This window comes from Herpailurus yagouaroundi, unplaced genomic scaffold (genome assembly GCF_014898765.1).
Source record: "Herpailurus yagouaroundi ecotype Mexico unplaced genomic scaffold, PumYag 140, whole genome shotgun sequence".
Taxonomy (NCBI): domain Eukaryota; kingdom Metazoa; phylum Chordata; class Mammalia; order Carnivora; family Felidae; genus Herpailurus; species Herpailurus yagouaroundi.
Window position 1 is genome coordinate 47,045,668 of NW_024412395.1, and position 12,355 is coordinate 47,058,022.

Consider the following 12,355-nt stretch of genomic DNA (forward strand, 5'->3'; position numbering starts at 1 on the left):
CTTGAAGTCTGTGGTCATATATCAATAGATATGCCAGTGATTCAACATCCTACATTTTCTCTAGTCATGATTATCTGTTCAGCTACGAGGGTAGAGTCGTAGTAGGAAGAGAGCTGAATTTAACCAAGTGATTTTTTTTTCATGCTGATTTGTAGAAAGAGAGAAAAGTCTTGGAGGTGAGTACATATACCATACCTTGTTATAAAGGTTCTTTAAGGCTTCCCTGTGACCCACTGATCCTAAGTACCCTTGTGATCCTAGAGCCTGAAACACCTTTTTAATCCCTTTTACTCGCTCTAATCAAGTTTGTACCACTTTTTTGGTCAATCTCATTCATTTAAAATTTTTTTAGAATATTATATACCTCTTTAGGTTTTAAAATTTTTCCCTGAATTTTCACCTAGATTTTCTTGTAATTCTTGCAAATTTCCCACAATTATAGTTATGTCTTTTGCCATGTGTTAGAGATCTATCTGAGCAATTTTAGACAATTGTTTGTAAACCTTTGAGCACAGCTGATTGAGTGGAAGAATCCCATGGTGAATACCTGATACATAAATAGCCTCATTAGAACTGATTTAATTTGTTTTGATAACTCTTGTCCACTTTACTGAAATAGAATGAATAAGTGCTATCATCGTTTTAGAAAACTTTTTTGGTCATGTGATACTACTTTATTACAGTTCAACACATGTTAGGAAAACATGGAAATTCATTCTTTGTTGTTTAGTAAGCGAGTAGATACTGCATATATTTTGATAACTGCACTTAAGTGTGTGTGAAGGTACAAAATTAGAATGATATTGATACTTAAGAAATAAGTCTAAATAGAATCAATATGACTGTCAGTGTGTTTTTTTTTTTTTCTTTTAGAAAAATAGCATCAAACTTTACATGGTGGATTGGTCTTTCCTGCTAGATGCTTTTGCCCTACGTCCTTTGTTCCTGTCAGGGAGCTGTCCTTCAGAGAGAATGATGCTTTACTGGATGAGGGCGTATTAATTATGCAATACCATATTTTAAGATGCAGTTGCAAATGCAATTAAACTATTGCACTGAACTTATAAGTATTTTTATCACCTTAGAAACAGTGAACAGCAAATTCACATTTCTTTACTTGTGTTCACAAATGGACATTTCCTTTTGACATTCTGAAACTGAAATGAGCCAGGCTTCCAGACATGCAGAAATGACTGGCTTGGGAGTCTCAAATTCTGTGATTCTGAGAGGAACAACTTTATTCTCAAAAACTCAGCATTTGCAAAAGATTTTTTTAATATTTCAAGTTCTAATTTAAATTTTAGTCAGTGACATATAGTGTAATATTAGTTTCAAGAGTAGAATTTAGTGATTCATCACTTACATATGACACTCAGTGCTCATCGCATGCAAGAGATACTAGGTTGTTTGTTTTTTTTTTTTAGCACAGGAACAAGATAAGAGTGTCTTAAGTTATATTTCTTTATAGTTAATCAATGAATCACCCATTAAAAATAACACAAGCTGATCTTATAGCTCGGTCAAGGCTACCACTGCGATGTGACCTTCAGTAACCTCAGTGAAATCTAGCATGACTATTGACTAAAACATGTCAACAAGAGCTTTGTGCCTCTAACCTACCAATGATGCCCTTTAGAGAAAATGTTGGCAAACATGGGAGAGTGCCTTGACCCTTGCCACTCCAATTGGCCGCTAGGATTTGGAGGGTGGTTTGCAGTAATGTCCATAGGCAACCAGGAAGCCAAGGAACTTGAAACAAGGAGAGGTGATATTCATTATTCCCTCTAGCTCTGCAATACTGTAGGAATTTCTAAAAGTGAAAAACTGGGTTTCAGAGAATTTCTTTTTTTTTTCTTCTTAATTTAAATTCAAGTTAGGTAGCCTACAGTGTAGTCTTGGCTTCAAGAGTAGAATCCAGTGATTCATCTCACATATGACACTCAGTGCTCATCCTGAAAAGTGCCCTCGTTAATACCCATCACCCATTTAATGGATCCTCCACCCGCCTCCCCTCCAGCAACCCTCGGTTTGTTCTCTGTATTTAAGAGTCTGTTATGGTTTGCCTCCCTCTCTGTTTTTGTCTTGTTTTTCCTTCCCTTCCCCTATGTTCATCTGTTGAGTTTCTCAAATTGCACATATGCATGAAATCATATCATATCTGTCTTTCTCTGACTGACTGACTTTGCTTAGCACAATACCCTCTAGTTCCATCCACAGTGTTGGCAAGTGGTAAGATTTTATTATTTTTTATCACCGAGTAGTAGTATTATACACACACACACACACACACACACACACACATATATATGACGTCTCCTTTTTTTTTTAATATTTATTTATTTTTGAGACAGAGAGAGATAGAGCATGAACAGGGGAGGGTCAGAGAGAGGGAGACACAGAATCTGAAACAGGCTCCAGGCTCTGAGCTGTCAGCACAGAGCCCGACGTGGGGCTCGAACTCACAGACTGTGAGATCATGACCTGAGCCGAAGTCAGACGCTCAACCGACTGAGCCACCCAGGCGCCCCTGACGTCTCCTTTTTTAAATATATGTTTATCTTTTTGATTTAAAAAGATTTTTTTTAACATTTATTTATTATTGAGAGAGAGACACACACATACACACAGAGCATGAGTGGGGGAGGGGCAGAGAGAGGGGGAGACACAGAATCCGAAGCAGGCTCCAGGCTCTGAGCTATCAGCACAGAGCCCGATGCAGGGCTCGAACTCACAAACTGTGAGATCATGACCTGAGCCGAAGTCAGTTGCTCAATCAACTGAGCCACCCAGGTGCCCTTTTTTTATATATTTTTAAATGTTTATTTATTTTTTAGAGAGAGAGAGAGAGACAGAGCGTGAGCAAGGTAGGGGCAGAGAGAGAGAGGGAGACACAGAATCTGAAGCAGGGTTCAGGCTCTGAGCTGTCAGCACAGAGCCCTACATGGGGCTCGAGCCTGACACAGGGCTCAAACACCAGCCATGAGATTATGACTTGAGCCTAAATCAGATGCCCAACTGACTGAGCCATCCAGCTGCCCCATATATACTACATCTTCTTAATCCATTCATCAGTTGATGGACATTTAGGTTCTTTCCATAATTTGGCTGTTGTTGATAGTGCTGCTATAAACATTAGGGTGCATGTGCCCCTTCAAATCAGCATTTTTGTATCCTTTGGATAAATTCCTAATACACAATTGCTAGGTCATAGGGTAATTTAATTTTTAATTTTTTGAGGAACCTACATACTGTTTTCCAGAGTGGCTGCAACAGTTTACCTTCCCATCAACAGTGCAAAAGGGCTCCCCTTTCTCCACATCCTCGTGAACATCTCTTGCTTCCTGAGTTGTTAATTTTAGCCATTCTGACAGGTTTGAGGTGGTATCTCATTGTGGTTTTGATTTGTATTTCTCAGGGCATTTCTTAATTGAACCTCAGGTATTAGAAAACACCAGATATGAACCATAAATGTTAGGTGCACAATTCTAAATGATAACATAGATTTATGCCACTGTTATTTTTTATTGTAATTAAAATCATAAACTGGGGTTCTTTAGATGAATGCCACAAAGAATTGATGATGGCAAATAATGTTGCATTTCCAGTAGTATACATGTTCCTAGTCTTCCATAAATTTCACTCACCTTGAATATTTTTCTTAGTGCCTGGGATGGTTCTTTTTGTCCACAAATCAGTCCCAGGTATCACTTGTCATAGCTCAGGTCACCCATAGAACTAGGATCCCATTCAAGTACTGGTATAATAACAGGCTATGCTAGGAGTATCCAACTCAGGTCATGATTACTTCATAGACACAGAATTCCTGGAATCCTGGAAAATGGCAGTGCCCACAAATCTTGTGTAGACCACCACTGATGTGCCCAGAGGGGCTTGCAGAGGAAGAATAAGAGCCCCTAGATCTTCCTGAGATATATTACCTAGATATTTTTTCTTTACAAAGTTGACTGGGTCTCAGAGTGAGTGCTATTGATCCACAGATCTTAGCACAACTCTTTAAATTCTCTCTCGCATAAGTGCACACACATTTCCTTACACAGTCTCACACAGCCCATGTCCCCAGGTCAAATCTCCAGAAATAGGGTGCTAGATTGAAATGGTTTCCAGCATCAACTACTGCACATTGTACCCAGAAGTAGCACTGATCCTCAGGTGCCCAATCTTGGAACTTTGCTTTGAATATGACTTTCCCGGGGCGCCTGGGTGGCGCAGTCGGTTAAGCGTCGACTTCAGCCAGGTCACGATCTCGCGGTCCGCGAGTTCGAGCCCCGCGTTGGGCTCTGGCCTGATGGCTCAGAGCCTGGAGCCTGTTTCCCGATTCTGTGTCTCCCTCTCTCTCTGCCCCTCCCCCCGTTCATGCTCTGTCTCTCTCTGTCCCAAAAATAAATAAACGTTGAAAAAAAATTTTTTTAAAAAAAGAATATGACTTTCTCTTCCAGAATTATTCTTGCTTTGTGATGGACTCCTCCCAGGGCTTGACGGGTCTCAGTTAGGGTCAATCCTGTCCATCAAATATATGTTTATATACTTGATTTTCAAACAGGTCAGAGTTTGGGTTCCTTTTTTCCATTACCAAGGGTCCTTTGGCCTCTGTCTAAATTACAGGGTAATTATAGGTATGTAAATTTAGATACTTTTGTTTTTTTCAATAGACTACTTAAATGCCTATGAAAAGTCTTTTATTTATTTGGTTATAAAAGACAGTTATGTTTTCAATTTCAATTTTAACAATCAGTGGCCCCAAAATACTTAATCTCTTCCTACAAATTTAGCTGCATATCAAATATATAGCAATCAATTTTTGTATGTATAGAATAGGGAGACTGAACTAGAGAGCAATTTCCTTACTTTTTTTTTTATAACAACAAACACTTTTTATTTTTAGGGTAAAATTTTAAACCATACCTTCATAGTTAAAAATGACATTTAAATAATATGAATTCATCTTCATTAACCAGAAAATTTGAGTTGAGATTATGAATGACATTTATAGACATAGTCAACTCAGCATCTATTTATTTTTAGTATTTTGTTTTAATTGCAAATAATTTTTAAAGTTTTAATTCGTTGGACAGATTATAAGCAGGTAGAGATCTGTTAGTATATTTGCTTGACCTGCAATCTTAGGATATGTATTTATCAGAGAAAACAGAAGAAGTTATATTCTGAAATATACCTCAAAATGAGTGCAACAGGTGATAGAAATAATTGTTTCAGTGGTCTTTAGTATGTCATCATTTGAGGGTATAATGTTGTCAACAGAGTTTAAAATACTTAAAATTATACTTAAAATTGAATTTTGAATCAATCTTTCCAAAATTTCTCAAATTCTTCTGCTAACCAAAGTGACTCAGTAACCTCTAATGTGCTCTATAATTCTTCCTTTTTTTTTTTTGTAAATGTTTATTGTGAGAGAGACAGTGTGAGCAAATGAATGGGGGAGGGGCAGAGAGAGCAGGAGAGAGAATCCCAAGCAACCTCCTTGCTGACAGCTCAAGAGCCTGATCTGGAGCTCCATCTCATGAACTGTGAGATTGTGACCTGAGTTGAAATCAAGAGTCAGATGCTCAACTGACTGAGCCACCCAGGTGCCCCTCTAGTTAGCTCTATAATTCTAACCATAATTTGATAAAACTTATGAGTACCACAGATACTCTAGTCTGTTCTAAATCCATGTATCCATGCATATCTGTATAAATATACATAATGTTTAAAGGTAGAAAGAAGCTTCCAGATGTACAATGTTCCTAAGGCATTTTTTTTTTCCTTAAAGATTTTGATGTTTTAAGCTTGTATGAACAAAACAGCCTATGTTCTTTACTCAGGCTATTTCTTCATTCAAGTAACCCATTTACAGGTTTTCTATACTACGTATTATTATTGGTTACGGTCTGTGTTCACTTCTGGCTACTGTGGAAATAATACATTAACCACACTTCACAAATTTCTCTATCTCATCTCTAAGGAAAACTTTTATATTTGTATATGACAAATAAAAAAGAATGGAAATTTCATTAATTCCTTAGAGAAAGTGATTATATACATTTTAGTTTGAGAAAATTCAAGGATATAATTGTTGTGAGGATGTCATCACCTTTTAAAATTATTGCACTAATCATTTTAATTTATGGCACTGTAATTTTAAAAACAAGATTTTTCTTAAAAGCCTAAGTAAGGTATCTTAAAACCAGGACATATTAATGTTTGATATAATTTTATAATTAAATAGTTTCCTTTAAGCAAATCAAAAAACATAATAAATATTTATCCTGATTGTTATCAATGATTTAGCTATGACATTTTGGTTGTTTTTTCTGGATTTTTGTTTGTCTTTAAGATAATGAAACTCCTGGAGACTGGAAAGTTATTAAAATCTAGTGTAATGCTGATTAATAAGATGGAATTTCCTTAACTTCATTCCCATAGTAATATGTGTTCATTGATTAGAAATTTGCTAATTTCTTCTTCTAGGATGGATATTCTTTCTGCTAAATTATATACAGTCTGATCATTTAGTTCTGTATTTAATGCCTTGTTTATATTCCACGATTCCTATTGATTTTCCTGTGTCACATTATATTTATACCATGTAGTTAGCTGTGTTCTTTGAAAATACAACCTTATGTGACATATTGAGACATGTTTTCTTTTTTAAGGAAAAAATAAGGAGATATCAACTGACTGAAATGATGTTTTCAGAAGCATAGAGTCTTCAGGAAGATACTGGAGTTCATGAGATCTCAAGGTTAGCAGTTCCTACATTATTATTTACATGCTTTTACAGATCTGAAATATAACTGTAACTGTTGCAAGTTGTTGCTAATGTGTAATTGGATAATAAGGACACATGTTTACTTAAAATACATATTTTAACAAGATCTCTTCAAAATTAAAAAAAAATCATTTATACCAGAAATATATTGTTTAGTTCAATTGGGGATGGTTAAAAGAAAATATTGTTTCAGTAGAAAATCATTGGTTATTAAAATTTGCTTCGCTTTTATAAAGGGTAGCACTATTAACATAAAAATATAGGCATCCTTATAAATTTTTTTAATGTTTATTATTGAGAGACAGAGAGAGACAGAGCATGAGCATGGGAGAGACAGAGAGATGTGGGGAGACACAGAATCCGAAGCAGGCTCCAGGCTCCGAGCTGTAAGCACAGAGCCAGACTCAGGGCTCGAACTCACAAACTGCGAGATCATTACCTGAGCGGAAGTCAGACGCTTAACCGACTGAGCCACCCACGTGCCCCTAGGCATCCTTATAAAATTTTATTTCTGATTTGATAAAGCATGCACACCTACTTTGCAAACTTTTCATTTATTTTGTATCTTTGGTTGCAACATGTATGCATATATACAAATAGTTTAGAAAGATAGCTAATCATCAATCCTGCTACAATTCTTTGAATCTCATTCCCTGACTTTCCCAAAGTACAGTGAAACAAATTATCCTTTTGTTGGAAAATATGGACTCAATAAAATGACAGTTCATATGAATGAGCAGAAAGATAGTTGAGGACCTTTTCTATGTTGTTTAGAGTCCTATGTCTGGAAAAGAAAAAAACAAAACAGGTTATTATAATAATAAACTAATGTAAAAATCTTCATTTAGAAGTTTGAATTACAATATGGGTTGAAATAGTTTATTCTCATGGGATAGCTTGAGAAAGTAGATGATTTCTGCCTTCTTTATTTGGTAAGACCCAATATCAAATATTCATAATTTAAAATGAAGAAGTATTGATGATCTTTTATTTTGATTTCCTTGGTCAGTCTTGTCTTCAACTTCTACATCTTTTCCTCACCCATCCAAGGATATATTCATTCAGAATTCATTTAGGACTTACCACATGCAAGGCAATGGGCTAAGTGCTTTGGTTGTTTCAAGATAAGATGTGGTTCCTGTTTTCAAGAAGTGCCCGACCAATATGTTACTCAGAAATTAATTTTATTATTAACGCAAGCAGTAGGTACGTAAAAAGACAAGCCAGATTTAAAAGACCATGTAACGAATCCTAAAGTGCACTGAGAATTATTTGGGGGTTTATTCATTCATATTTTCACATTATGGCTTTTATTGGTCTAGCATGGCGAGAGTTTATACCAATGGAAGTGTTGTTGCTCTATTACAACCCACACCCAACTGACCTTTTGTTAAAGTATCTCTTCAAGTACAACACAAGTAATATGCAATTTTAAGACAGAAGTCACTTTTTTGCCACAACTGCAAATTTAATGTTGTAGAAAGTAGTCATGTAAACACCTATGAAAAGAACAAAGGTGAGCATTGCCTACTTGGTAGTTTTTTATTTATTCCAGTACATTTGACTTCTTTATTAATAAGCTCACCAGAGAGCTAAATCATTTCCCCAATGACCCAGAAAGGCATGTAGGTTAGAAAAGGATTGAATGCTATAAACCTCTGAGGGATCCATATGCAAATAGTAGCTAGATGAGTAAAGAATTTGCAGTGGTGTGGGAGTCCAGACTGCTTGAAATAGAATTGCACAGTACTGTGCTTCTCATGAAAAGCTTTTAAAAAGGTGATATGTGAAGAAATTAAAGCAAATCAAGTAATTAAAAATAGTAAAATTGTTTTTTGAAAAGTCAGTGAAGATAATCTCTTTCTTAATGGTGCCATTAGATTTGCCATTAGATTGATTTATGTCACAACCACAACCATTCAACAAGTAAGTATTTTTTTTAAACTTTATTTATTTTGAGGGGCACCTGGGTGGCTCAGACAGTTGAGCGCCTGACTTCGGCTCAGGTCATGGTCTCACGGTTTGTGAGTTCAGGCCCGCCTCAGGCTCTGTGCTGACAGCTCGGAGCCTGCAGCCTGCTTTGAATTCTGTGTCTCCCTCTCTCTCTGCCCCTCCCATGCTCATACTCTGCCCCTCTGTGTCTCTCAAAAATAAATAAATGTTAAAAAAAAAAGTTTATTTATGTTGAGAGTGCAGGAGTGTGCCTGCGCGGGGGAGGGGCAGAGAGAGAAAATCCTAAGCAGGCTCTGCGCTGTCCCCACGGAGCCCTACACGGGGCTCCATCTCGTCAATCATGAGATCATGACCGGAGCCAAAATCAAGAGTTGTACACTTAACCAACAGCTACCCAGGCGCTCCTCAGCAAGTATGTATCAAGTGCCTGCTGGTAAGTTTTCTAAATCATTTGTTAAGGTAAATGTTGTTGATATATGTAAAATAACTAGTATGTGTCTTCCTTAATTTCACCAGAAAGAGAAGATATATTTTTAAAATGATAATATACTTACTGCTTGTACATAAAACGTTGTCAAAATGTTTGCAAGAAGCATGCAATTGAATGTGGATTAGTCCAATCACTTACTAAAGTGCTAAAAGCTGTAACTGTTCATCTGCGTAGGGGAGAACGTTAATCCCTTTTTTGAATTGAATAAATATTATGAACCTAAAGTAGTTACAGATCTCTATGATAATACACATAGATGACACATGGTGCTAGAAAGTTCTATATCGTTGTCTTTGTTCTTCTATCATTAGTCTTATTATTATTTTAGGAGAACTCTAAGTACTGAGACTGAAGATGGAGGGGAGTTATTTAAATACCTTCTCATTCCTGTAGTACTAATTTTTAATCTTTTAATTTTTTTTTTCTGAATGTATAGCATATTTTTATTTATTTTTATTTGTTTTAAAATTTTTTTAATGTTTATTTATTTTTGAGACAGAGACAGAGCATGAACAGGGGAGGGGCAGAGAGAGAGGGAGACACAGAATCTGAAGCAGGCTCCAGGCTCCGAGCTGTCAGCACAGAGCCCCGAGTGGGGCTTGAACTCACGGACCATGAGATCATGACCAGAGCTGAAATCGGACACTTAACTGACTGAGGCACCCAGGCGCCCCACGTAGTACTAATTTTTTAAAAGACACATGTCTTCCTTTGTACGTCTGATTTATTAGAAGATATATGAGGTTTGGAAATTAAAATAAATTAGTCTATTTGTGATCTTCAACAAGTGAGCCATCAACTTTCATTTGATGGTAATCTGTTTGGAATTTTCTATGAAACATTATGAAATATTAAGTGCAGAGCACAGGAGTCTGGAAGTGTGTATGGCCCAGATGACCTGTTTGCAATCCATCTGAACTATAGGTGAATGCATCACATAAATTGATATTATCTTAAAAGCAATTCAGTATTGACTTTCCTGTACAGAATTGAAAGGTTTAGCCAATTTGATATGCAGAAAAAGAAGTTAAATCAATTCTTTTTCAGTGTTATTAAGTCAGTGTGAAAAGAATATCTAGCCATCCAAATAAAAAATGGATTAGGAGGTCTCAGAACCTATCAAATATTCCAACTCCTTCAGTATTCCAAAAGGCAGGGATTGTAAATGGTGTATCATGTAAAGGAAATAAATGTTCAGTAGTGTAGTACTAAAGAAATGATGTAGTGAAGGTCACAATTGTTTAGAAGGTCCATTTTAATTAAACCAAAACAGAGAGTACGTCTTACATGTGGTGTAGACAGAAGAGACAGTCAGCTCTATGAGTTTGACCTGAAGAGGTAACTGGTATTATCTGTTTTGGGAAAACCAAAAGAAAAGAAAACATGAGAAATGCAAGAACCATGGAAGATTATGGAGAAAACAAGGACTTCTCATGTAACGTCCCCATGTCAGAGATCTATTCCTTCAAACCAGTATTAATCTTCATTGCGTTTATCTGGAAACTTCAAAGGGAAGAGCTATAAAGTCTTTAAGGGTAACTGAAATGCGACTTCAAAAGCAAGTGGAAAATAGCATATGCTTTCTTATAAAAATCCCTTGCTTTCATTCTCCCTGTATTTGCTTTACAAGAGTTTAAGCCAGGAATCCTTTACAAATTTGTACCCCAAGTCGAGTTCCCCATGGACTGACTCCTCCATTTTCTCACAAACTACCACCCACAAATGTGCATCTTTGAATCTCCCATCATCTGGCATGCCCATGCCCTGGGTGGGTCCTCCTTCTCCACTTTTTTCAATGGTTCTCCAGATATCTACTACCATTCTCATTCTTCCATCATTCTTACAAGTAGTTTAACTATCCCAGGTTTCTTAGCCTCAGCAATACTAACAGTTGGATCAGATAATTCTTTGCTGTGGGTGCTATTTCATGCATTATAAAATGTTCAGTAGCATCCCTGGCACTAGACATCCGGAGTATTACACACACACACACACAAACACACCTTTGTGTTTTGGAAAAACCAGAACTGTCTCTAGACATTGCCTAGTGTCCCCTTGGTACAAAATTATCCCAAGATGAGAACTACTTATCAAACCCTAACCTCCACAATCTCAATAGATAACCACTCCATATCAACCACAAAGCCTCCTAACCATCTTCAACATCTTGTTCTCAATTAAAGCTCAATGGAGACACTTTGAATTCCAGCTTCTCGTATTAAAGTGAGACTCACCTCTGACCATCGGAGTGTTTTTAGTTTCCTTTTATTTGCTTATACCTGGCTTTGTATCTAAAATGTGTCTTATGAAATAATGATTGAATGTAAAACAAATAAAAAATTAGGGAAAGGAAAAAATAAAGTAAAAACAACATTAAGTCAGGAGTAAGGTTATAAATAAACTCTTTTCTTTTCACTTCTTTTTCTTTGAATTCAGTCAGACTTGGATCTTTCCATATTCACCAAGTCTTGCTTGAAATTGAGCTTGGACACCAGCAGCTTACTCTCTACATTTCTACAGCCTGTCCTTTCTTACATGGTACCTGCAGCCTTGAATCCAAAGTATAGTGAACCCTCCCTTATACCCAGGCACATGAGTACTACAGGAGCAAATGACCCACTCTGCAGATTTATGGTTTTCTAATCTGAGTTAGTTCCTCAATAGCATCCACTAATCCTTTCCCTATGACCATGGTCAGACACTATTTCAAAAGTTTATCGCCCCACTCAGGCCATACAATCTCTCCCCTTCATTCTTGGTGCACCTGCTATTTTAACAAGAAAATTGAAGTCATTGTGTGGAAACTACTTGTGCATCCTTGCCATTCCCTCCAGCATCAAACAGCTACATGTATCAACATTTTTTCTTTCCTCCATTCTTAAAGGATCAGGAATCCTTCCTATTCAAGGCACAGCCTGTGTTTGATTTTATTCCCTATCACTGATGCTTTGGCCATTAGTTATTTCCTTTTTGTACTTTATCTTCAATTTTTTCTTCTTTATTCGCTCTTTTCTTTCAACCTGTATACATTCTTCAAACTTCTATCCAAAAAAAAGTTAATCAGCAAACAAAAGCAAACTGATCTCTCTTCACCAGATTTCACCAGCCCTACTATCCAATTT

The 12,355-nt window shown here is 36.6% G+C and overlaps 1 protein-coding gene across 1 annotated transcript in view; it reads left to right on the forward strand.

Moving 5' to 3' along the window:
* Window positions 1-12,355, forward strand: part of CSRNP3 (cysteine and serine rich nuclear protein 3) — a 213,833-nt gene that overhangs the window by 41,691 nt on the left and 159,787 nt on the right. Inside the window, exon 3 of the mRNA XM_040475251.1 lies at window positions 6,675-6,763. Coding sequence (XP_040331185.1) covers window positions 6,751-6,763 — 13 coding nt within the window. The 5' untranslated portion in view covers window positions 6,675-6,750. The remainder of the gene's footprint in view (window positions 1-6,674; window positions 6,764-12,355) is intronic.